Source organism: Macrotis lagotis, chromosome X (assembly GCF_037893015.1).
Source record: "Macrotis lagotis isolate mMagLag1 chromosome X, bilby.v1.9.chrom.fasta, whole genome shotgun sequence".
NCBI lineage: Eukaryota > Metazoa > Chordata > Mammalia > Peramelemorphia > Peramelidae > Macrotis > Macrotis lagotis.
Window position 1 is genome coordinate 190332756 of NC_133666.1, and position 27427 is coordinate 190360182.

At 35.8% G+C, this 27427-nt stretch overlaps 1 protein-coding gene across 1 annotated transcript in view; it reads right to left on the reverse strand.

The window, feature by feature from the left end:
• Nucleotides 1-1971: 1971 nt before the first annotated feature.
• The window catches only part of LOC141500135 (band 4.1-like protein 4B), a 143924-nt gene continuing 118468 nt past the window's right edge, over nucleotides 1972-27427 (reverse strand). The window contains exons 8-16 of the mRNA XM_074203072.1: nucleotides 20276-20363; nucleotides 19933-20021; nucleotides 19247-19316; nucleotides 18985-19154; nucleotides 16722-16831; nucleotides 12998-13028; nucleotides 10563-10596; nucleotides 6244-6308; nucleotides 1972-4886 (exon numbers count right to left, since the gene is read on the reverse strand). Coding sequence (XP_074059173.1) covers nucleotides 4733-4886; nucleotides 6244-6308; nucleotides 10563-10596; nucleotides 12998-13028; nucleotides 16722-16831; nucleotides 18985-19154; nucleotides 19247-19316; nucleotides 19933-20021; nucleotides 20276-20363 — 811 coding nt within the window. The 3' untranslated portion in view covers nucleotides 1972-4732. The remainder of the gene's footprint in view (nucleotides 4887-6243; nucleotides 6309-10562; nucleotides 10597-12997; nucleotides 13029-16721; nucleotides 16832-18984; nucleotides 19155-19246; nucleotides 19317-19932; nucleotides 20022-20275; nucleotides 20364-27427) is intronic.

Below are 27427 nucleotides of genomic sequence, written 5' to 3' on the forward strand. Positions count from 1 at the left end.
GACTCTATGCTAATCACTTTAAATATCTCGGATCCTTAAAGCAAACCTGGGAGGTAGCTGTAGTTATTATTTTCATTTTACATTTGAGGAAACTGAGGTAGAGGTTAAGTGACTTGCCCAGTATCACTCATCTAGCATGTTGTGATGCTGAAGCTGATTTAACACTAAGTCCAATGCTCTAATTTTCTAAGCCACTGAAGAGCGTCAAATTATGATGCCTTAATATAAGTGAAGTAGAAAATTGATAACTGGTGAAACCCAGGGAGAAATGAGGGGCCTATGAAAAGAAGTGAAGGAAAGACACAGAGACAAAGGACAGAATGGCAAATGAAAGAAGGAATTGAAGAATAAAACAAGAGTAGGATGAAGAATTCCAGGTCCAGAGTGTAGGAACAAGAATCAGAGCTTGCTGGAAAATTGAGAAAGCAGAAAAAAAAAAAGTAACGTGAAGAGGAAAAATATTTTATCTAGAATGTTTTAAGAAAAAGAAAAGGGCCTCAGAAGGGAAGACTATGATAGGAAATGTGTTTCTAGGATCACAACTGTGAAGAAGAGTCTAGTCAAATTCTGAGCATAATAAGCAAAAAAGAGTAGACATGGGACCCAATGAAGAAATTATCTAGTCCTCTAGAGACAATAATGAGGTAGAAATAGTAGCTCAATCCAGGAACAGGTGAAGAGGATGGGGAGAGAGTTGAGTGGATTAGCCCAGTGTATATATAATTAAAAAGCTTTGGTCTAGGAAAGAGGTTAGTGAAATAAGATAAATGGCACCTGGAGGGCACCATGTCCAATTTCTATACCCAACTTATCTGCTATAATGGCAAGGGAGATCCAGTGGGCAAGGAGGCTGAGGATTTTTCACCTTCAGTGAGCTGCCTGAAAACCATGAAACCATAACTTAGATATCTACACTGTTTATAGTTTATGCCCTGATATTCCCTCATAATAGTGGTAGGCATACAGAGGGGCAGGATGAAAGATGGCAAGTACCACTGGAAAACCAAGAGGGAGACTGTGGGTTATGGCACCAAAAATGGAACCTGGTTTCCAAAGGACAAGACAGAGAATCTCTAGGCCAGGAATCATTTCATCATAGAAGAGCAGTAACACGGGAAGGGACATTTTGTCTTGTTTCCCAGTGTAGTTTCTTTTGGAATGTTTCTGAAAGGCATGCTTATTTAATAAATTTTTTCCCCTAATTTTCAATCTTGAAAGTATTGTCTTATGTAACAAATAAACAAATGAACTAAAAGCGTAGCTGTGTATTTTTTTTTTTTTTTAGGTTTTTGCAAGGCAAATGGGGTTAAGTGGCTTGCCCAAGGCCACACAGCTAGGTAATTATTAAGTGTCTGAGACTGGATTCAAACCCAGGGCCAGTGCTTTATCCACTGCGCCACCTAGCTGCCCCCATAGCTGTGTATTTCTAATGGTCCTCTAGAAGAACAGAAATACCTCCCTCCTTCTAGCTCAGAAGTGGAGGACTAGAGGTTGGAAATGCTACAAAGACTATCAGATTGAGTCACTGTTTTGTTTAACTTTTTCTTTTTTATAAGAGAGGATTCATCTTTTTTGTTTAGCATTTACAGAAATAATTGATGTAAAAACAATTGGTAAATAAAACTTTAAACAGTCTAGAGGGCAGAAATTTGGGCTTGGTCCTGTGTTGTTTACATTTCTGTTGATGACTTGGATGAGAGCACAGCTAGATGAGCCAAAGCTGTGAGGGACTACTGAAAACTTGTATGACCGTCAGGATTCAAAAAGACCTGGATAAGTTAAAACACTGGGCTTTTATTAAAGTTAATTGTAGGGGCAGCTAGGTGGTGCAGTGGATAAAGCACCAGCCCTGGAGTCAGGAGTACCTGGGTTCAAATCCCATCCCAAACACTTAATAATTAGCTAGCTGTGTGGCCTTGGGCAAGCCACTTAGCCCCATTTGCCTTGCAAAAACCTAAAAAAAAAAACACATAAAGTTAATTGTAACATTACCACAATTTTGCTAGGATATTTATTCTTCAGAAGCCTAATATATGTTATTATCTCTTCTTTGCCAAGGTTCAGAGACATTGGTTGATTCACCCATGATCATCTGGGGTTGAGCCTCAAAACCAGATCTCTTTACTTCAACAACAATGTTCTTTCCCTAAATCCTTCCTTGCCTCCAAAGTACCATGTTGTAATATACAAATGTCCTTGGGGAAATTCAGTCCAATTCAATTCTAATAGTACATAGTTTGTCCTGACACTAAATAATCTCAGACTACATATTCCTTCACTGATGTAGTGTTCTGTTTCTCAGTTCTCTGCCAAGTCACTTAACTGTGGTATTGGCTGTCTCTGGATAATAAGGATAGGTCATGAGTTTCCTCTGCTTCCTGGAATCCCAATACTTTGTTGCTCTGTAATATTAGTGCTAAGGAAACAGGAATATTCCCACTTAGACCTTCTACCTTCTCCGAGAAACCTTTCCTGGGATGCTTTCCCTCTGTTGATTATTGCCAGTTCATCCTGGAGAGAGCCTGTTTGTACACAGATGTTGACAAGTTGTCTCCCCGGTAGAACGGGAGTTCCTTGAGAAAAAAGGACTGGTTTTGCTTATATTTATATTCCAAAGTTGACCAGACACATGGTAGGTGCTTAATGCTTATCTGACTGATATATTGTATAAAGCTAATCATAACTCCACACATGAACAGTTGGTAAACATTACAGCACAATCCAAGACAATGAGCTTCTAAGGAGGTCTCTCACTTCATACAAGATGGTCCAAAGCTCACTTTGGGGACTTTTAAGACAAGAATTCTTGGTATCCCAGTGTACTGATGCATGGGTTACCCAGGAAGACATTCAGGAAGCATCAGGAGTTCATCAAAAGTAATTTAAGAGTCAAAACACAACAAATTATCTTTATTCCTTTGAAACGTATTTATGTAAAAATGTATCAAGATGGATTAAAGATTCAGGACACATAATTTGTACTTAGCACATACACTGAAGATCAAAACAACTGCTAAAAAGACCATTTATAAACATTTTTTTTAAAAAAACCAAGAGTTGTAGATGATCAAACCTAACTCTGAAAAGAGTGGGTTGAGTTTTTCCTTTGCTGAATAGGCATATACAAAAATCAAGAACTGCTGAATTTTAAACTAAAATTGATCAACTATAGAAGATTTTAAGACATTTAAAAAACAAGACATACTCAATTGCATCAAAAATGTCAGAAAGGATGGCACTAGAATTTTTTCATTTTATAAAAGGGTGAAAATATGGTTTGAGTCTTGAAATCTTAAGGGACTAGAGGGAAAGCATATTGCTCTATGCTGATCAGTTTAAAGGAGCAGCTAGACTAAGGCAGTAAGGTGGTTTCAGATATCAATCTCACCCCAAAATAATAAAACAGGGTGGCTTCAGGAACTTCTGACAAGCAAGTGGCACACACCTAATTCTGCACCCTGGTATAAAACTACACAAAAGTCGCCCTCTCCCCATATACACATTAATTTCATCAGATTCCCCAAATGCATTATAGATGGTAATGGTTACCTTTTGAGAGAGTTCAAGCAGAAAAATGATACATTCTACCATCCTTAATTTGTATTCAGAATTATATTTTTAAAAAAATCAGGCAAGATAGCAGCACCCATAAGGCATTATTTTAAATGATTTATAGCAGCAACTACTACCCTTAGGGATAGCATGTGGTTATGATTAGTACAATCAATAAATCAAAAAGTAGCGATTGATGCTCTGCAAGATACAAAATGTTTATTCTCCCTCTAGAATATCTTCCAAAAAATTCCATGAAGATTTTAAATCTTTCTAGGAAAAAAAAAGGTCTTCCTCTCAGAAAGAGGTTATTGTAATTTTCATTACAGGGCTACGGTCCAGATCTGTGAGCTCCTAGTGAGGGACTTTCTCTAGCAATGCAGGTTGGTACTTGAACTTTCTATTTATAGCCTTACAGTGTGACCTTGAGTCCCAAAAGCTTAAGTGACTGGCCCAGACAATATGTCAAAGGCAGGACTTCAAACTCAGGTCTTTCTGGCTTCAAGGCTATCTTTCTATCTACTATGCCACTCTCATTTCAATAATGGGAACAATTATTTTTCATTTGAAATCTCATCCTGGTATAAATATTTAAAAAACAAAACAAAAATGAAAACCCTTGTCTTTGGATAGTATCATAAAATCGTCTAATCCAACACCTATCCATTTTACAGATGAAGATGTCAAAGTAACTCAGAGTGAAGAGACTGGCTCATAGTCACATCACCAGCAAGTGGCTAATCTAGCAAAAGAGTTTCTTGACCCTTCAGTCCAGGGGTTCTTTTCATTACACCATGCTCTTATTACCAATCTTTCCTAGCATTGCTTGGTCCCATCAATTAAATAACAAAGATATATATCTATATCTGCTGCACAATAAAAATAAACATACACTTTTACTTCCAAATTTAAAATTGGAACAACAAAAATTATTCCTGAGCCTTGAACTACCTTCATTTTATTTGGAATGTGGTCAACAGTGATTTATGACTGGCTACAATGGGCTATTTTCAGATATTTATAAAAAGGCTGAAAAGACCTTTCAAGGCTGTCAAGAAAGGCCAATCAAATAAAACCTACAGGCATTTTTTTTTAACAACACAAACTCGGGTAATGCAAAGACAAGACAATGTTCATGGAATGTGATGAGACTAGGATGGTCAGGGAGATTTGAAGAGTCTCAAAGGGCTGTCATAAGTTTATCTTGATACATCAAACTCATACTTTGTATTCCTCCTAAATTCTTCTGGTTCTGGTTGTGGACATAATGCAAACTGTGGTCATCTTCACTTGTGGGTGGTTTCCAATGTGACCTGTCATCCTGAAATGATGGCCTGTGCCATTGGTATAGTTAATGGTTAGTGAAGGATGAAAACAGAAAACTAAGGGTGAATAATACAAGGGGTAACAAATGCTTTAGAAATTGCATGCAAAACAATGAGATGGAAACCATGAGATATACTAAACAGGAGGGATACAGTTAAACATTTTATTACCTCCCCTCCATTTCAGGTATTTGAAAAAAAAATTCAAAATGGGGTAAAAAAATTCATTTATGGATGGATCATATCCATTAAGAAGCTCACTAGGCAGAACAAGTAATAATATACATAAGTATACAAGTAGTAATATACATAGAATATACATAAAATGGTTCTCCCTCTCCCAGGAAAAAAATCTGGGCTGATAAAATATCATGACTTCTGGGCTAAACAGTAAAAATGTAATAATATTTCTATAAGTATAAGTTTCCATATGTTTTTCATTTGCTCAAACTGAGAAAAAAATGGCATTTACAACAGAATGACATTGGAAATTATCACCTAACCAAAGCCCCCCTGTTAAAATCACACAAAATCAAATGCCTCTGTGAATAATGGCATTTTTCTATAAGTGTATTCAGGACTCCAATCAATAAGTTTTGGTAAGCTCTGGCATACAATGTTAGTCCTTTGTTTTTCCATTAACTCAATGAGTTTATAATTATTTGTCATTTCCATGCCAGCAGAAGGCAGGATGCTTCCCCTTTGAAGAATGACAGAATCCTGGAAGTGAAAAGAACCCTTAAGAGATCATCTAGCTAAAACGTTCTTAACCAGGAGTCTGCAAATTTGGTTTTTAAATATTATTTTGCATACATTATGTAAATAAAATTGGTTTCCTCTGTAATCCAGTGTATTTCATACACTTTAAACACTTTATAGTTTGATTAGATTTAACTAGACTGTTTAAAGGAGTCCATGACACAAAAGTGGTTAAGAACCTCTGATCTAGTCCAATCCCATTCATTTCTTTGAGAAAGGAAACTGAAGTTTCAGTAGAGGTAAAGGTGGGAAATCTGGGATTGAATGGAGGTGTTCTTACTTAAAAATTTCAGGGCTTCTTCCACTTAATTACACCTTAATCCCCAGGCTGTGTCTTCCCATGGCAGGAAAAAAATTACTTAAGAGTTTTTAAGAGTTTTAAAAGTTTTCATAAAAAGTACAGAAGTTATTAATAATAAAGTTTTGAAGGGCAGTAGATTTGCCTCTTAGAGAACATCTATGCAGCATATAATATAAAAAATATTTCTTTGTGAATAGTGGATTATAACTGAAGGAAGCTACTTCTATTGGGTTTTTTCTGATTCAGTAACTAAGTATAACTTAAAAAAAAACATTGACCAAAACAATGTTTTTCCAAAGTGCTTACCTTATATTTGGAGAATGAGGATGCCACTGTTGTTGTCCAGGATGCATATTAGGATGGTATTGCATCTGAAAGGAAAATATTAACCATGATTATCTTATTTACAATTTCATTTGGACAAGAGTCAATTTGCTTTATATTTTAACTTTTATATATCCCCTAGAGGGGTAGATGGCAGACTATGGCAACAAGAGCTCTGAAAAAACACAAAATTAAGATTTGTATCTGATCATTCTATTGCCCTTGTTTAAAAAAATTAAGTAGATATAATGCAACAGTTCTATGAATAAATTTTAACTGGAGAGACAGAGAGAGAGAGAGAGAGAGAGAGAGAGAGAGAGAGAGAGAGAGAGAATTAGGATGAACATTTTCCATTTTCCTTGCAGACAGAACTAAATGAATGGAATTGTATCAGGGAAAACTTTCTGAAGCAAAGATATCTAAATATGCAACATTATTCTAGAACCATGGCAAAAAATAAAACCTAAATAACAACAAAACCATACCATATATTTGTGATAGCATATGAATGAGAAAGGAATTACCCCCCCCCAAGATGTAGAAATGATTAAGAAACCATCACAACAAAATCACACATCAATTTAATTAATGGCTGAATGGGAAGAGATTCCTTCTCTTGACCAGTATCACAATGTATAAATTGAAAGCTGTCTCAAAATCACAACTCCCCAAGAGAAAAGTAGGACCAGGCAATTCTAAAGACTCCATATATCCAACGTGAAGCAATCTGTAACAAAATCCCATAATTATTATGGGATTTTCAAACTAGCTCTCATGTTAAGAGCAATATCATGATGATAGTCTTGGCATTTATGTAGTGTTTTAAGTTAGGTAAAGAACTTTATATATATATATATCCCCTCATGGGATTCTCAGAACAAACTTGGACTATACAAGTAGTGCCTTGAGGAAGAATATGAATTAGCCTACTGTTCCACCCACTGTACCATCTAAAGCTGTCATAAGATGAATGGGAAGTCTTATTTTCTTCATTGGCAAATTCCCAGGAGCAGTCTCTCTAAAGTTTTTATCATATAGATAACTTATTTACATGCTACTTTATCATTGGAAACAAGTAGATTCCTTAACCTTCACCAGTTCTTTGTTTCACTAGTTAAAAAAAAATTTAAAAATATAAAAAAAAAATTTTAAACCCATTCATACTCCTAGGCAGTATTCATCCATTTCCAACTTTAACCATCTTTTTTTTGGAGGGTTATTAGCCAATATCTTTGGTGTTATATATATTCATTTAAAGTGGAAAAGAAAGATGGTTTAAGGATATCCCTTCTGGGTATTGAGAAGTTTAAAGCAAACAAACAAACAATTCTTACTAATTTTTCTTCTTGGAATTTTTCAGGTGAAAAATAAAGCATGATTACCTAGCCTAGTTTCCATCCATATAACAGTTTCAGAGACTGGAAAGAAGCATTGTTAAAATAAGTAATCAAAAACTTGAAGAGAATAATGGAAACAATGGTTTGCTGATGTGACTGCAGCAAAAAAAAGAAGACATCTTTGTCTGATCCCTATCACTAAGGACAGACACCTTTTCTATATATGAGTGTGTACAGCTTCAAGCAGCTTAGATAAGGAGAGGAGCATGAGAACTGGGTCTCTTTGTTTTTGGTCTGTCACCTTATTTTGATACTTAAAAGGATTAATGACTTCTTTGATATATGTACTTCTTTTGCCAAAACAGATCACAATCTCTCTAATCAAATCAATTTATCAACAAGCATTTATTATGTCTGGAGAAGCAAACTGCAAACCACTCCAGTATCTTTGCCAAGAAAACCCTGTGGGGACCCCTGTCATGAAGGCTCAGGCACAACTGAAACAACTGCACCACAAAAATTTATTATGCCATTCAAAATATATACAAAATATATTTGTATACACAGTAGCTGGGGGAAGGAGGGTCCCAACTGGGGATGAGGTAAAAACTTCTTAGAAGGGGGTGGCTAGGTGGTGTAGAGGGGTTTTGAGAAGCAGAGGGGTAAAGGGGAAAGAATCCCAAGCAGGACTGTGCAAAAGCCTAGAGACAAAGAGACTGGGCAGGAAAGAATGAAGAGGCCTGTTTGGTTAGACCACAAAGCTCCTGGCGGGGGAATGCAACTAGCCTGGAAGAAAGCTAAAGTCAGATTATGAAGGGCTTTAATTCAAAGCAACAAGGAGGCCCTAGATGTTTCTTGAGCAGGGAAGGGAGATGGTTGTACCTGTTCTTTTGGAATAGCTATCTGGTAGCTGTGAGAGAGAGGATGGGCTGGAGAGAAGAGAGTTAGGTATGCACCACAGCACATCATTGAGGAGGTGATGCTATAGTCAAAATGTCCCCCTGGAGGCCAAACCTCTGGAGATGGACCTTTCTGAATTTAGCAAAGTGGTTTTCTGTTGGGGTCACCCTCTAAAGCTTTTAGGGCTTGGTAGTATTGTTGTTCAGTTGTTTTCAGTTGTGTTTGATTCTGTGACCCCACTGGGGGTTTTCTTGGCAAAGATCCTGGAGTGGTTTGCCATTTCCTCCTCCAGTTCATTTTACAAATGAGGAAACTGAGGCAAATACAGTTAAGTGACTTGTCCAGGGTCTCACAGCTATTAAGTGTCTGAGATCAGATTTGAAATCAGGAAAATGGGTTCTGACTCCAGGTTGAATGCTCTATCCACCCACTGAACCATTTAGCTGCCCTTATAGTTTAGTAGGATGCTGTATAAGCAAAAACCTCCCCCCCAAAAAAACTATTGGGGAACAATTATTTTTCCTTAGTAATTTTATTAATAATGCTAACATTTTAATAAAAAGGGGGTCTGTGGCACTTTTGAATGCCAAAGACCAAGTAATGATTATTCTTGAATACCTAATGAATCAAAAATGTGGTTAAACCTAGAAAAAGCTCACATTCCAATCTGGATGTTTCCAGGTTCAGTCCCTCCTAGGAAACTCATTTAAACTCTCAATTCACTACTTAAAAAAACAAAACAGTAACAATTTCAGAAATTTACATAGTAATTTAAAGGTCAAAGTCCTGTCCCTTCCCATTTCTTACAACCTTGTGAGTTAGGGACTACAAATATTATCATTATCTCCACTGTATAGATGAGAAAACAGACTCAGAGATTGATGTGCACATACAGCCAATGTATCCAAAGCAGAATTGTACCCACATTCTACAAATTCTACAACCTTTTCAGAACAGCTAGCCTTCTCAAGCTCAAAAAGAAAACCTATTAAAAAAGGTAAGCCTGGAAAATGAAAAGGTTCCTCAGCTCAAACCCCCATGTTTATTCATTTCTCCTGTGATTCACTACTGAGAGACTGGCATCATTTATATTTCATCTCTGGATCCTGCAAGTGGGATTTCTATCAGTGTAGTCACTGCAACAAAATACTTCTAAATATAAAATAAAATAATTAGGAAGTAGTTGGGGTAAAGCTATTTATGAGCCAAGAGATCTGGGTTCTCATTCCACTAATCAATCATTAATTATTGACCAGTATAGTGGGGGGGGGGGCAAGAAACTTAATCTCTAGGAGGAATAACCTGCTTCTCCTTCTCTAGGGAAGGGGTTAGATAAGATGACCTGCAAGGTCTCTTCCAGCTTTGTCTGTGGTCCTAAAGAACGATGCAGATTCCATCCAGTCACCTCAACTCATCCTAACTCACCCACGGAACTCACTTGGTGAGATTGTGTTTGCACAAATATATTAAGGTTTATTCTTAAAACTACACTAAGACTTTAGGGATACCCAAGACAATAACGGAAGGATCAAAGAGGAAAAATCTTTTGCTAAGACTAAGATATGGGCAAAAGCCTGTGAGTGAAATATCATGACAAGTATTCAGTTTCTAAAGGCACAATTCTAAAATTTGTGGCATTTAAAGTCATGATGATAATAGCACCTTAAGTTGTTAATGTAAGGAATATTCTAGATCAGAAGACTAATGAAGTCTTGGGTAGGTTTGCCCATTTTATTCAAATCAACTTAATGAAATTCAACATTCATCAAACACCTACTACAGACAAATCTTTTACTTTAATATAAGATTGATAAAATAGTGGAAAAGTCAGAAAAGCTTATTCACATTAATTTGGACCCAATAATATTACTTATTATTCCTTCAACCTCTGAGAGAAGGGGCATCCCCCATGAGCATGACAACAGCATGCCTGAACAAAACAACCTCAAAAAGAACACTCTCAACAATTTGTGCTTGGCTAAAGTTTCCTGTCACTATCACTTATAATATTTAGGATTAAATGACTCATCATACTGGAAAAGTTTTTAAATAATTTGCTCTTACCTGGTAATTGTGAACTTCTGGATTATTTTTGGAGCTAAAATAAAGAACAGATAATATATTACAGAAATGAAAGTAACTTCACATTAATTAGTATCAATACTGATGTTACCTGCTCAGTTTCATATTCAAAAAGAAAAATCTTCAGTCATTTGGGGCCACAATACATTCGTCTCTTTGTAATATAACTCCCCTCATACTAGACAGACTGTCTTTTCCTTAAGTTTTTGTAACATTAACATTTCCTGATTCTTTTTCTATCCATCATTCGCTCTTATTTATTAGCATGGCAGAGCTAAAAAGCCATGGAGTTTGTGTTGGATACATGTGTTGAATGGTATTACATAGTGGCCAGGCAGCATTTTGTATTTTACAAGGCACTTTCCAGTATATTATTAATAATAATGTTCGTCCTTTTTCAAGGAAGGGTCATGACATCAGGGGGGTGATGCCATGACAAGCACATGAATTGAATTTGAGTGAAGGGATACCATGCTAAGTTACCAGCCTTTCTTTCTCCTCCAGAGACATCTGGGTCTAATGGCCAGATATGGTTCAGGATGACTGGAGATGGATGTGAGGCAGTCAGGGCAAATGACTTGCCCAAAGTGACACAGCTAGTAAAAATCAAATGTCTGAGGCCAGAGTCGAACTCACATTGTCCTGACTCCCAAGACCAATGCTCTATCTGCTGCACTACCTAGCTGCCCTTAATATATTATTATTATTACATGATGCAAAGGTCCTTAAAAATAACTTAAAAATCTGTAGTATTTTTCTTTGACTTGGAATCTCTGGGTTTTAGCTATAATGTTCCTGGATGGTTTCAGTTTGAAGTTTCTTTGAGTAGATGATTGCTAAATTCTTTCTATTTTCACCTTGCTCTCTGATTCGAGCATATCTGGGTAATTTTCTTTTATGATTCTTGAAATATAGTATTCAAGTTTTTGTTTGGTCTTGATTTTCAGGGAGTCCAATCATTCTTAAATTATCTCTCCTGACCCTATTTTCCAAGTCATTTGTTTTTTAATTAGAAGACAGAAAGTTTTGACTTTGTTCTAATATTTCTTTTGTATCATAGAATCACTAAGTTCTGATTGTTCTATTCATTTTTCAGGGAGTCTACTACTTGGTTAAGGTTTTTAGCCTTCAGTTCTAAGTTAGTTTGTTCTCTTATAAATTTTTTTCCACATGAACTCCCATTTTATTTCATTTCTCCCTTTCAAACTGAATATTGTTTTATTCTTGCCAGTGTACAAAGCAAAAATCAATGAAAATTCATGAAGTCAGATAAGAAGGTCTGAAAAAAATGAAACTTGTATGATTAACTTGGCATAAGGCTTAGGCTTGTGGGAGACTTAATAGAATTCTCTTTCCTTTGAGTAGCTTCAAGTCATCTCCACATCACTGCACAGCTCCACAATATGAAAAATGGATTAGGGGATTTTTTAATGTAACAAATACTATTTTACAGTAAGATAAAGATATGCAAGGGGAGGGAGATACATGATCCATAAAGATTTGTAGTTAATGATAGTCCAGAAAGCAAGGAATAAATAGTATGTATTCTGCAGGTAAAAAAACTGTTTAAATCTGAGACCCTGACATATTATGTGTGTGTGTGTGTGTGTGTGTGTGTGTATGTGTGTGTATGAGAGAGAACATGTATAGGAGTGGTAGGCTTTATTTCATTTATCTTTTGCTTTATTCTTCTAGTCAATCATGTAAGTTTTGTGACTAAAATTATTTTTTTCCTCTAAGATTCTGTAAGTAGTTGCTGTGGATCACTTTTCTTCTCTTTTTACTTCATTTTTTGAAAACAAGGTTTATGTTAAATCTATTTTTATTTTTCTGGGGTCTAATATACTGCTTTATACTTAATAAATACTTAATGGACATTGGTTGAATCAAATTGAATTTTGGTGAATGACTGTGAAAGGTTTCAGAAACCAAATGCTCTTGACTAATAATTTCCAGCATATTATTGTCCAAAAACAATTTTCTACTGAGAGCCACAGGCATGATGATAGCAGCAGTTCACATTTAATTTAATACTTTACAAAGTTGTTTTCTGGCAATAATTTGGTGAGATAGCACTGCCAGCATTTTTTCCCACATTGTGTAAATGAAAACACTTGGTCTCAAATCATTAGTGATTTGTCTAAGTTCACATGTCAGAAATTAAATGTCAGAACTCCAAATTCAATATTCTTTCCAGCAGAATCAGAGCAGGTGAGAGTTGGAAGGAATCTAACATCTCATTGCAACCAACCCATGCCTGAATAGGAATCCCCTCTCCAACATCCCCAAAAAATGGTCATTCAGGATTCAGGAACAGAAAAGGAAAAATAAGAATTACATCTAGGATTCATATCCATACTTTAGATGTATTAGGAAATAATAAAGAGCAGTAAAATGAAGCTCTGGGTAATACTTACCATAGCTGGGCTGCTTTCACTGGGTTGTTTGCTTAAAAAAACAAACAAAAAATGTTAAGCCAATATACCAGAAACTGAAATCACAATTTTACAAGCTTCCTCAAGACAGATTGGAAAGAGACAGGTTGAATGAACTAATTTTGTATTTGAAGTACATCTTTACAAGAATCTTTTTCTAATCTAAAAAAGTAACCTCTTCACCATGGCTTTATCATGTCTTTATCACCTCAAACTCTGAGAGGCTCTTCATTCTCAGAGGCAATATAATCAAATGCTTCATTCAGTGTTTTATCCACCACTCCACAGATGGAACAAGAAATATGGAATGTCAACAGAGGCGGGGAAAGGGGTTAGGAAGTGAGAAACAACTAGCACAGGGCAACCATTCCTCCTGAAAAGGCATTCCCTTATTTTAGTAGTAAATAAAGTCTCTAGTTCTCATCAACTCCCAACACTTACTACAGTCTTCTCCTAGATGGTTACCTCCTCTACTTTTTATTGTCTATTTTCCTTGTCTTTCTTCTCCTCTCTTCTATTGCCCATAAGTTCTCCTATACTTTTCACCACATACCAAGAATCATTTATTCAACAATCATTTGTTAAGAATTATATACCACAGTGTTATGTTAGGTCCTAGAAAAGATACAAAAAAAATCTCAGTATCTCCTATCTACTCAGGTGCAGTGTGAGCTACCAAATTATAAGAAAAGGTCCCTGTCCTCAGGAAGCAGTTTACAAGTCTTCTTACCCTCATCTTTTTGCTTCTAAGTTTTTGTTCTCTCTAGCAATTCTACTTAAAAATGCTTTTGCAACTTTTTGTTGCCTTCTGAACAAAGCATAAATTCATAAACTGCGATTTGTCTTCAACCTGTCTGTGTCGGCTTGCCATATGACCTAATTTAAAACTTTATTATGTGAAAGTTAATGAAGTGCTAGAAATACCAACAAATGCAAATGACTCTATCATCAAGGCTCAATGGGACATCCCATATATACAAAGCAATATCAAGAGAGTATCAAGAGAAACCTTGGGGTGGGGGTAGGGGAATGAGTGATTCTACAAGGTAGTACTGAAAAGGGAGAAGATTCCAAACCTAGGCAGCCACTTGTCCAAAAAAGCATGGAGGGAAGAGATGGAATATTCTGAAGCGGGATTAGCTAGCAGCCCAGTTTAACTGGAACAACATGAAACAAGTCTAAAAAGATTGGTAGGAAGCAGATTGTTAATGAAGAACTTAAAAAGTGAGTCTGAGTATTTTGTATTTAACCCTAAAAATAAAAGAGAACCACGGAAGATTTCTGAATTAAAAGGTAAGATTTGTTTTTCAGAATATCAATTTGGCAGCCTTATGGAGGTCGGCCTAGAGAGGGGGGAGAATGAAAGAAGGGAACCATTGAGGGAGCTATGAGAGCAGTCTATATGAAAGGTGATAAAGGCCTGGGCTAGCAGTAACTTCTGTGTGAATGGAGAGAAAGGGTCAAAAGTGAAAGTCAGTGTTGAGGTAGACTCGGTAGGACTCCTTTTCACATTTGAGCTGACCACTACTCTTCACTTCTTCTTCGTATTCTGTTCTTTCCTGTCTTCTGTGTACCTCATGCTTAGTAGCTATTTAATAAATGTTCTGTTGAATGATTGATTCTTTGCTTATACCTAGATTAGACATGCTCTAGTTATCTCAATTGCCATTTGTTAAATTTCTCCACTTTTTTCATCAAGGTCCAACTCAGATGTACCATGAAATATTCTATAATTCCACTCACCACCAGAGTAAAAATTTTCTTTCCCCCTTCAAATTTCTCATAGTACATAGATGGGACCACTTCTTACTATTTCTTTCAACCTTCCTTTTATGAGGACTACATGCATGGATTTTCCCTCTCTTCTATTGCCAGTTTTTAAAAAAGGAAACTTATTAAATCCACAACTTTCCAAGATTCAATACTAGCTCTCTTTTCCTTTTTTTTTCCACCTACATTCTAAAAGAAAAGCTGGTTAACAGTATTAAGTATAGCAGAGACATTAAAAAAAAGATTAAGTTTAAAGAAAAGCAGTATTTGGAGTTGTTAAAAGGAATTTTCAGCCAAATGATAGGAGTGAAGCCAGATGGTAGAGCACCTCACAGGGTAATGAAGAAACGGAAGCAGCCAGTGAGACCTAGCTCAAGAAATCTGTCCATAAAATAAAGGAGAGAAAGAAAAGAAATAGGATGGCAGCTAGGGAGGGTAACAGGAGAAAGCAAAGGTTAATTAGATATGTACAGAGTTGATTGAATTAAGACAAGCTGATGAAAAGGGAAAAATATTTATATTTATTTGAATTTTACAATTTTTCCCCTACCCCCCCCCACAGAAGGCAGTCTGTTAGTCTTTACAAAGGTTTTCTTCACTAACTTAGGGTAAGACCACCACCTACCAGCAACTGGTTCTTTATTTTCTTTGCTACTTTCCTGGGCTTGATTTATGGCTTCCTGCCCTTTAATACTGGATAGCTTACAGTGAGATTAATACAATTTATCACTATACAAGTTATTAATCTATAACAATTATGAAATCTGTAACACCAATTTCACCATGAATCACACAAGCTTAATAATGTTCTTCTATTGTATCAGCCCATTATTCTCACATCATTCCTATCTCAATCATATCCCCTTCTTTTTAAGGTATTTTGCTGCTAGAGAGTGGCTGATCTTCCTTCTTCTTAATGGATATGTTTTACAAGGGTACCTGGCATGAGACTTTTCCTGTAGATCATAAAAAAGCTGTAGTAAGACCACTTTACCATCAAAGGAAAAGAAAACCTTCCTCATTTGATTATTATAAGCTGGTAGAAGGGCCTGTGAGACTGATTATTAAGAGTTATAATGGTATAGCTTGGGGTGGCTAGGTGGTGCAAGTGGATAGAGCACCGGCCCTGGAGTCAGGAATACCTGAGTTCAAATCAGGCCTCAGACACCTAATAATTACCTAACTGTGTGGCCTTGAGCAAGCCACTTAACCCCATTGCCTTGCAAAAAAAAAAGGGGGGGAATAGTTTTTTTCTGTTGGGAAGGGATCAAAAGTTATATAAGGCCCTATGAGGTCTATGATGCCAATTAAACATAACTTACTTTGATGGTGGTGCTGAGCCACATGGACAATACATCCTGACTTTGAAAGTCAAAGGACTCAAATTGACCCTTGGAGAAGGAGGACTGTGCCAATACAGATTATGAAGGGTCATCACAAGTCAACTGACAATTACTAAAGTCTTAATATGAATGTCTATACATAGATTTAACACTCACATTTGAAAAATCATGTTGCTAGCTTTTTGCTTAATTGAGTCTAATCTCTTCACTGTCCCTTGTTTCCCCCTCCTACTATAATTCTCATGGTACAATAGCAGGGAATGTTGGTTTTGCAAAAGATAAGCTTATTCTAGGTGAGATAGTTACTTCACTCTTACCATTAAAATGTCTCTTTTTCCCATGACATTTGTAAGACCCCATTGAGTATTCATAAAAGGGTGAAGGATAAGGTAGTGACAGACAAAGTTGGTTGAGAGTACAAAAAAACATAAAAGAGAAAGAACAAAAGGAAATAGTAGCATGGCAAACATCAATTAAATTTGTTTCTTCTCTAGGATGAAAGTAACCTGTCTAAAAATAAAAAGTGCATTATAATAGCATTTGATATGTTAAAGAAAAATATATTATTTGTGACACAGTGCAAAACATACAACCTTTAAAAGTTGAATGTCTCCTTGATGGATATCGTTTACTAGGTCTTCTTTCAAATGTACTGGTCCTTCTTAACCGGGCCCCATGAGTGGCTTGATACTCTGTTCTCCCACTAGAAAATAAAGTTTTTTTTAAAAAAAAAACAACTTTATTAGAATATATCTGCGAAAGAATACATATGAAACGAGTTTTATTAGATTAAATGAGATCATTGTTTCAAGTCAATCATGAAGTTCAAGAATTCAAGTGAATCGTAAATTTAGCCAATGGATCAATCTGTTATCATATGAGATAAAATGCTGACCCTATATCAATTTTTATGATGTAACAAGTTTGATTAGTGACGAGAAAGTTTTAGAAGTTGACAATTTCCTCCAAGGCATTAAAATTCAGAGAGATACCATTAGGTAAATGGTAGTATTTGGTTACAGCTACATTATCTGAATGTACAGATATAACTTTAGGAATGACTAAATTTCTTTAAAAAAAATAGCATCTGATCCATTTACATGTTCTTTTCCTAAAAGAAATAATAAAAATAATGATGATAATAATAATGATGATGATGATGATATTGGATTGTAGATTTTAAAGTTGGGAATGACCTTAGGGGTTATTTATTTCATTTTATGGATGAGGATAAGGAAGTCCAGAGAGGTTGAGTAACTTGCCCAAGATGGCAGAGGTCAGAAAGGAATAGAGCAACTACAAAGACATAAATCTTTCTTTGCATCATGTAGGACACCTCTCCTCACACACATACCCCTTCATATGTCATTCATTTATTTTTTTTCCTCAAATTGCATGCAGATATACGAGTGAGTTTCTTTAAAACCTCCCTATAAATGTTTCAGCATTTTAGAAGCAATCAGATATTTGTTTAAAAAAATGTATTTTTTCCTTAAAGAAAATTTGCCTATTTTTTACATTTTCAACCACCTCTTAAAAAAAGTAGAAAATGCCTAGGTTTTTTAAAAAGAGTTCTACAGTGGTTTCCTCATACTGTCACTAAGTTTTTGCAAGGCAAATGGGGTTAAGTGGCTTGCCTAAGGCCACACAGCTAGGTAATTATTAAGTGTCTGTGGCTGGATTTGAACTCAGGTACTCCTGACTCCAGAGCCGGTGTTCTATTCACTGCGCCACCTAGCCGCCCCTCAAATGGGTAAGTTTCCATAATTTGAAAGAAATTTTCAAGATGTATTACATGGGAAGAGGTATGATTGCATTCCTAGGTGACAAGTTTTATGATTAAATATGATATTCTAACAGAACCACAGACTTCAAACTGGAAGGGGCCCTCATCATTATATCTGACCAGAATGTCATCCTTAACATTCCCAACTTACTACCTCCAGGGGCAGCTAATTCGGCCTCAGACAGTTAATAATTACCTAACTGCGTGATCTTGGACATGTCACTTAACCCCAATGCCTTGCAAAAAACAACCAAAAACCAACTTTCAAAGTTTCAGAAACAATATAATCCTATCAGCTCTGATTGAAAGGAAATCTTGTTATTTGTATTAAACCAATTCTTTATATTAAAACTGCTTCTCCATAATTCCCAACCAAATCTCCAAGTTTTGCAATCTGAGATATAGGGAAAAAATGTCATTTCTTTTCTGCTATTTGAAGAGAGTACTCCCTAAGTCTTCTCCTCAAGCTAAATATTATCTACACCTTCAACCAATGCAGCTTCCTCATCAACCCGGTCACCATCCTTTGAAATGACTCAATGTCCTTTCTAGAATGGTGTTGTTTGTATTTCATTTTTCAAACAAGATCAGTGACATTAATGGATGGTGTCTTTACTTGTGCATGAATTAGACTAAATAAGGCAGAATTGCCCAAAGTCATCAGAAGTAGACAATATTCTGGATGTAGTCTCACTAAGGCACTGCTTCCTTTCCTTGGGTCACTGCAATACTATTATTGCTGCCTGGGAATATTTGCTTTTCTTATGGATAAACCTGCCTCATCTTTTGGAGCAGCTAGGTGGCAAAGTGGATAGAGGGTCAAGCCTAGAGTCAAGGAAAACCTGAGTTCAGATCTGGCCTTGGACAATTACTATCTGTGTGAGCATAGGCAAATTGCTTAATTAACCCTGTTTGCCTTAGTTTCCTCATCTGTAAAATGAGCTGGAGAAGGAAATGACCTATATTCTTATATTCCTATATCTTTGCCAAGAAAGCTCCAAATGAGTCAGGAAGAGTCAGACAAACCATTCTAGAGAACAGTCTCTTAACTTAGACAAATGGTTAGTTACCTGAACCTAAATCGGGATCCTAGTCTTATGAAGTCCGATCTGTTGGTTTTATTATTTGCTGGTGTCCTTAATCGGAAGAATGCATGATGCTCAACAGCACATTTCCAGAGGTGCTTGCAGGTCCGGGAGCTATCTAATCGGAAAACAAACGTGTGCTCCTGCTCTCGTCCCTTAAACGTAAAATGGGAGTTTCCCATTAGTTTTGCACAGCTGATGTTAGTGAAGGGTGGCTATAGAGTAGAAAAATGAGCAATGAAATTACCTGATCATCATCTTCTACGACAACAAGGGTTAATTTGCTCTTTTTAAAATCCATTTTAGTGATTTTTGGCCTAGTCACAAAAAAAAATTTTTTTACAGTAGAATCATAAATACAAGTATGCAATATATCAAAGAATATATCAAACAGTGGTTACCATTTCGTTGTTTAAAACTCTTAGTTTAGGTGAAACTTTATCCAATAACTTAAGGATCACTTTGTCAATGATAATCACAAGATAATCATGCCTTATAGTTTCTAGAGAGACTTGGGCAAAAAAGTTAATATCTTATGGTCAACTTTCTGGTAATGTTTTGTTAACATGAATCAATTTAAATAGGTCCATCCAGAATTTGTGGGAGGCAAGCATGAGGGATGTGAAGATATGAGTTTTCTAAAAATGAACCTGAGTTTTGTAAAAATCACCTCAATATTTTATCTCTCTCTTTTTTGGGGGGGAGGGTGTGATTTTTTTACTTTGGCATACTTCCAAATATGACAATTCCCTTCAGCAATAGAAATCAAGATCTTATATGCTATGTCCTACTTGAGCCCATATATACCTAATTTCCAGGTCAGTCTTCAGTTCACTATGCTATGCTAACTTTCAATGTTGTTATCATCTACCATACCAGTCTATCATAAAATAGGACACATTTAAAATTAAAATATTAGACAAGCTAAATTACCAAAAGAATAAGCCTATTTTGTTAGCTCCTTCAAAGATTAATATCCCTGTTGGTGTTAGACCAAGAGCATATTCACAGCCATCTCTTCCCTATAAACAAAAGAAGTGACAATCAGTATACAGGTTTAATGTTTAAATTCAATATAAAAAAACATTTTTAAAGTAGCTAGCAATGTGCTATGCACTGAGAGAGATTCAACCCTTATGTAATATTAAATTTCTATCCTCAAGGAACTAACAGTCTTAACAGAACACAAAATGTACTATCAAAATCTTGTTACTAAGTTTTTAACAGCAGCTCTACTGAGGTCATTTAGTTACTGAGATTCTTCTCCACATCTTACCTTAACTACATGCATGTCTACGCCATACATTTCTAACCATTTTGCTTTGTTTAGATAGGAAAGTTCAGCTTGTGCAGGACTCTTCCCCCTTTACAAAGGAAATAGAGAGATATGTAAGTTGTTGCACAAACATTAAAGAGACTTCTCAATGCCACCTCAAGATTCTATTGTATGAGATTTGAATTCCGTCCTTCTGAGGGAAATTGGCTATCATTTTCCTGAAGTGGGTATGGAGTATTGTACCCAAACCTTTCCTTAATTTCATCTAGCTTGCAGGGAAATACCAAGAGCTAATGTCTGTTATGCTTATAGTTATGAAAATGCAATATGACTTTAATACAGAAGGAAAGACCACAGCAGAGGAATGTCATGCCATAGAAAGGAAGGCAGCTTGCTTTCCTATAAAACAGGTGAGCCGTTAACTACTTTACAGATTACAGTGTAAAAAGTTTTTCTCCATTGAAAAAGTGCTTTCAAAAGCTAAGTGGGAATTAGCATGCTTAGTATAATAAATTTAACCACATAGGCACTGATTATACAGTTTGTTAGATCTAGTGTTGAGGTTTTTTTATTTATTTAACATACATTTATTGAATAAATATTTTTGGAAAAAGAAAACATTTGTTCATTCATTTATTTATTTTTTAGAGAGAAGCTTTACTAAGTGAGCTCTCAGCCTCCTTTAGCTCTGGGAAACATTAAGTTTACATTTTTGTAACTACAGATTGGGTTGTGTATACTTTGTGATTACGTAGAACATCTGGATTAAACTAAATGGTGTAATTTTAGGGCTTTTATGTTTGGGGGTGGGGTGGGCCCCCATGAGATAAGAATCACAGCAAAGACTCTAGGGGAGGTGTTTTGTTTTCTTTATTCCTTGATGCTGCAATTTGGTTTTAAAGTACTACATCATGAGAAAACATTCAGGAATTCCTATTTACCTTGTAGAGGCACCACATTACACCATGAGGATTATTTGTACTTTGTCAACAGTGGCAAAATAGCATTTCAAAAATCTTCCATATTACTCGTAAGAACTTTTTGTTTGAGGTTTCTGCAGAGAACAAAGACCTCAACACTGCCTGCCTCCCCCACAAATGCCTAAAAGGAATTCTCACACACTAAGGAAATTCTAGATGTATCTTGGAATTTTTCTCTTGGGATTTCCTTATTTCTATTCATGAAACCACCATTCTCCCAGTTACCCAGGTTTCAGTACTGAAGTGATCTCTGACCCCCCCCACCCTCAACTATCTAATCAGCCAATAAACCCTTAAATATTTGCTTCACAAGTCTACTTGCATTTATTCATCCACCTACAAACCCACCCATCCTTTCCACTGGAGCTCACAGCTTCTTGGCTAGTATTTTGCCTTCAATCGTTTTCTTTCCATGTCTAGATTTTAGAAATTTTATTTCAAAATTTAAAAGTACTGGTCAATCTAATATGAAAATATGTATACATGATTGTACATGTATAACCTACATCAGACTACTTTCCATCTCAAGGACTGGAAAGTGAAGGGAAGGAAAAATAGAATTTGGAATTCAAAATTAAAATAAAAAACAACCAAACAATCCAAATGTTAAAAACTGTTTTGACATGTAATTGGGGGGGGGGGAATAAAATATTATTTTTAAAAGTAATGGAGAAAAAAAGATGTAATAGACCTAAGTTCCCCAAACATGACTACATTTTTTTGAATTAACACAACACAATTACCCTCTGGTTTCATCTTTATCATTTGAGAGATCAAGGCAACCTGTCCCACAGTTAGAAGTAAAAATAAGAGACCAGTCTTCAATTCATTATTATAGGGATTGCTTGGTCAACCCCTGCCCCTCCAACCAAATCCAACTTCTTTGGATGGTTACTAATAAGGATCTAAATTAATAGTTATCAACAGTATTGTTTTAGTATAATGTATTTTATTGTATCCTACTTCTTTGTAAACTGGTAACCCATGAATGACATATTTTAAGAAGAATATTTTATTAAGAAAACTATACTGCTTCCTGTCCCATCACTCAATGTATGTTTATGTCACATTTACACACTACACACACACACACACACACACACACACACACACACAGACCTTATTACTGAGACTGCTGGATACTGACTGAGTAGTTTCTACTACTACCTACATTAAGGAAAAGAATGTCTTTAACATTTCTGTGTCTCTGAATTCTGGTCCCTGAGCATTGTACTTAAAAGTAGACTATAAATGTGAATTAGATCAGTGAATGGATATGGATATAATAGGTATAGATAGATAACTAACCAATAATACACACTGTATACAAAGAGTATATATGACTAGGGTTAATTTTTTGAAAAAGTTAAATTCTATGTTGTTCTTATAAAAATCCACATTTCACAGATCCTGGGAAGCCTGGAGCAGTTCTATGAAGGTCTAGAGCTGGAAGGAACCCCAGAGGTCATGTATCCCAACTCCTGATGTCCAAGAAAGTTACATAATTTGCCTGAGATCATAGAAAGTGACAGAAGCAAGATCTGAACCTAGGTCCTTAGAATTTAAGAGAAGAGTTCTACCACTGCACCCCATTGCCTCCTACGTTCTCTCTCACAGAATGATTTGTGCATCTATCTTGATGACCTGGGTTCTTGTAGAATCAAATGATTTAGAATAAGGCCTTTCCAAATCTCTAATTTTACAGATGAGAAAATGGTAACTCAGAGAGGGGAAGTGATTTATTTATGGTTAGAAATAGTAAAAAGTAGGACAGCTAGACATTCACCTCTGTCCCATAATATCAGCCCAATCTCTTCTTGGGTACTCATGTAGGTTAAGACAAATGGACTGTGGTTCCTTGGTTAATTAGCCAACAATCAATTATTCTGATATAAGGAACAAAAAAATGTCCCTTGATTATTGAAGAAGCAGTGGAATAAAGAAGAAACTCAGAAAGAGGGTTGAGAACAATACTTCTGCAGAGCTCCAGAGGTCTGTATAAGGATAAAGCTATGGCATGGTACTCATGACCAGACAATGGCAATGAAAAAGTAGAACTTGTTAAAAAAAAACAAACAAACAAACAGATCTAATCACAAAAGAGAATGTGTCATGGATGTATGTTTGTATTTATGAAATTATGACGAATCCAGAAGAAAATTCAGAAGTCTAAGACTAAGAACAGGTTAAAAACCATTAAGACAAAGATAAAAGAAGAGATTTCTTATCATAGATGAATAACACTGGAAGATGAGAAATATGGGTGACCTTTCCCCTAATATTAATTACCAGTATAGATCAGTGACATGATATAATAGTGATAAGAAGTCTTTAACTATCCATATACCTGCTGGCAGTTCCAATCCACTGGAAAAAAAATAGAGCATCTCAAAAATTCTTGTCTTGTGTTGATAATAATTTAATCTCTCAGAAGGCAGAAGAAGGAATAAGAGAAATTTCTTCTTTGTATTTAATTCTGATCAATAAAACAGAACTAGTTGATGGAATGAAAGTTACAGGAACATTGAAAGAAAGAAATTGGATCATCTTAGAAAGGACAAGAGCCAGGTAAAGAAAGACTGAGCACAATTAAACAGGTTCCCTAACCTTAAGAAATTAGATTTTAACATTTCTTAGAAATATTAGATTTGCTCCAATAATGATAGACTCCAAAAGGGAAAAAACACAGGAAATTCTTTAATAAATGAAATTCTGATAATACAATGATCTCAACCATGAAAGAATCAATTTAATTACAAAAGGAGATGAGATTTTAAAAGGATATAGCAATGATAGTACAAAGTGGCATATAAATAAGGATTAGTACAAAAAAATAGTGGTTACATCTCTAAGAAGTTTTAGGAAAGCAAATATTTAGGATGAACTGCAAAAATTAGAAGGGGAAAGAAAAGGATTAAGTAGGAATGTGGTAAAGTAGAAAGGGAGCTGACTTCAGATTCAGAAATGCCTAAATTGAGTTTCACTTCTGAAGCTTTAATGGTTGTTTGACCCTGGGCAAATCAATTAAGGCCTAGAAAACTCTCTGAGGCCATGAATTGAAGAGCAGATAACAATCTACATTGGTAGAGGGAACTTCCTCACTCTCTTCTGTCTCTTGGATTCTAAGGGTCTAGTCCCAATTTGATCATTTAGAAAGTCACTCAATACTTCTGAGCCTCAGCTTTCTTAAAATGGAAATAACAATATTCCCTTGGCCAGAAGGGTATTGTGAGAGTTAAATGATAAAATGTTTAAATATTTTGAAAATTCTAAAATACTATACAAATAAAAGCATTGCTATTATTTCTCCTTCACTTTGGATGCCTCATTCTAGTAAGCAGCTGACCATGGGTTATACTTTGGCAGATTCTCTCAAACTGGAAAGTCCTTGGTCTGGCCCAATGTCCAACATTGTATTTGTTTGAGGATGGCCAAACTAAAAACTGGAGAAGCTCATCTTCAGAGGATTGACTACTAGTCAATTGACTGATAATTTCTTTTTTAGAGGAGGGGGTTGGGGAAGTGGTCCATGGTAACTCATGAATCTATTAAAACATGAAGGGTGGGTAATTATAATAAAGACGAGCAGGACTAACATGGATAAAATCATGGATCTTCAAAATCATAAATATTGAAGTCTTAATTAACAACAATGATATAATCTCTTGTAATAAAAACCCTGGCATCTAGGTGGTGAAGTAGATAAGAGTGTGGGCCCTAAAGTAAAGAAGGCTCTGGATTCAAATTTGACCTCAGACAATTTACTGAGTGACCTTGGGCAATGCGTTTAACCCTGTTTGTCTCAGTTTCCTCATCTATAAAAATGAGTTGGAAAAGGAAATGGTAAACCACTCCAAAACCTTTACAAAGAAAACCCCATATGGGGTCATGAAAAGTCCTACACGGTTAAAAACTATTGAACAACACCAATAAAAACCCTGCAATCTGGGGTGGCTAGGTGGTACAGTAGGGGTGGCTAGGTGGCGCAGTGGATAGAACACCGGCCCTGGAATCAGGAGGACTTGAGTTCAAATCCGGACTCTGACACTTAATAATTACCTAGCTGTGTGGACTTCGGCAAGCCACTTAACCATGCAAAAACCTAAAAAATAAAACAAAAAACCCTGCAATCTTTTTTCAAACTCATAATATCAAAGATGCAATAATATAGGTTCTAATCATCTGAGCACAGATTATTACTGACACAAAAAATTCTTAAATGAATGCTGTGCTTCTACTCTAGATCTCCATAGTCCATTCTTAATGAGGTTGCTTTAACCATAATTATCTTCCTTAAGTGTCATTTGGGTCCCCCTAGTCAAATGACTTTACACTTATTTGCCTCCTGTAAAATTCACATTTTTTAGCTATACTTCAAGGTTCTCTCTTTCCACTTTTTGCTTCAAACTGGGAAAAATGTTGCATTCACTCCAGTCAAATAAACATGTTTTCCTTCCTCTTCTCATCAACAAATGAGCCTGGAATACAGTCTTCCAACTTCTTTGTCAAATTTCTTCTGCAAAATTCAGAATTCACTTTCACAATGAATATAATTCAATCTAATAAACATTTATTGAGCACCCACAGTATGCCGGACACTTCTCTTAGAGTTTTTACAAGTAAAATTTCATTTGATCCTTATAAAAACCTGGTGAGATAATGGATATTGTTATCCACATTTTATAGTTGAGGAAACTTTGTCAACAAAAGTTAGAGTACTTGCCCCAAGATCATCCTTCTAGTCAGTGTCTAAGGATGGATGTGAACTCAGTTTTTTCTTTTTTTCTTTTCCTTGCCTCCAAGCCTAGTGATCTATCCACTGTACCGTACCATCAGTTGCCTCTAAAGGGTTTAGGAAGGTCCCTTCTCCAAGGAAAGAATTTTAGACACCATACAATCAATATTCTCATTCTGCATATGAAAAACTGAGACTCAGAAAAGTAAAGTGGTCTGATCACACAGGTAGATGTAGCAATCAATTAGTCAATTAACAAGCAATTATTAAGTGCTTTTTATGAGCCAGACAGTGCAAAGACACTGGGGATAAAAAAGTCAAAAAGGAAACAAGTCTTGTGTTCAAAGAGCCTATATTTTAACAGGGGAGATGATGTACTTGGGGTGCTGTGAGACAAGTGGTTTTTCCAGAGTTGAGGGTATATCTTAAGGAATAATGGAAAAAAGCAGATTACTGAAATTCCAGATGATATGAAGCATATGGAAAAAGCACAGAAATTGGGATTTTTAGTCAGTGCTAGCTGTGCCACTCATCAGCTGCATGACTCAGGGCATTAACCCATCTGGCCCCATTTCCTTATTTGCAAAACGAGGAAACTGGGCTAATTCATTTCTAAGATTTCAAAGTTTAAAACACTCCAATTATATTTTTAAATTTCTTTTTTGTATATATTGTCTATTTATCTGCATGTATGTTCTGTCTCCTTCCTTCCTAGGAACAAGAAAATAAGGAAATTACAAAATAAAAATTAAAAACAGTAATTATTAAGCATCCACTGTGTGCTAAATGCTTCCCAACAACCCTGGGAAGTAGGTGATATTGTTACTCCTATTTTACAGATAACCAGCTAATAATAGCTAAAATTTATATAGCACTTATGTGACAAGCTTTACATTAAATACTTTAGAATTACCTCATTTAAGTATCACAACTCTGTAAGGTAGGTGCTATTTTTATCCCCATTTTACATATGAAGAAACTGATGCAAATATGGTGAAGTGACCTGCCCAGGGTTACACAATATTCGAACTCAAGTCTTCCTGACTCAAGGTCCAGAGCTATATGCACACACTTACTCTTTCTCTCTCTCTCTCTCTCTCTCTTTCTCTCTCTCACCCACCTTTGAAAATGGTTTAACACAATGATACTATGTTATCTCTAACCTGCTCCTTCTGTGATTTCACTTAGCTTGGGGCCAATCCTTCCTTCCTTTCTTAATTCTTTTGCAAATTATGCATTTATTAAATTCTGATAAAGTACCAAGCACTCTTCTAATTGCTAGAGACACAAATACGCAAAATAGTTCTTATACTTTTTTTTTTAAGTTTTTGCAAGGCAAATGGGGTTAAGTGGCTTGCCCAAGGCCACACAGCTAGGTAATTACTAAGTGTCTGAGGCCAGATTTGAACCCAGGTACTCCTCACTCCAAGGCTGGTG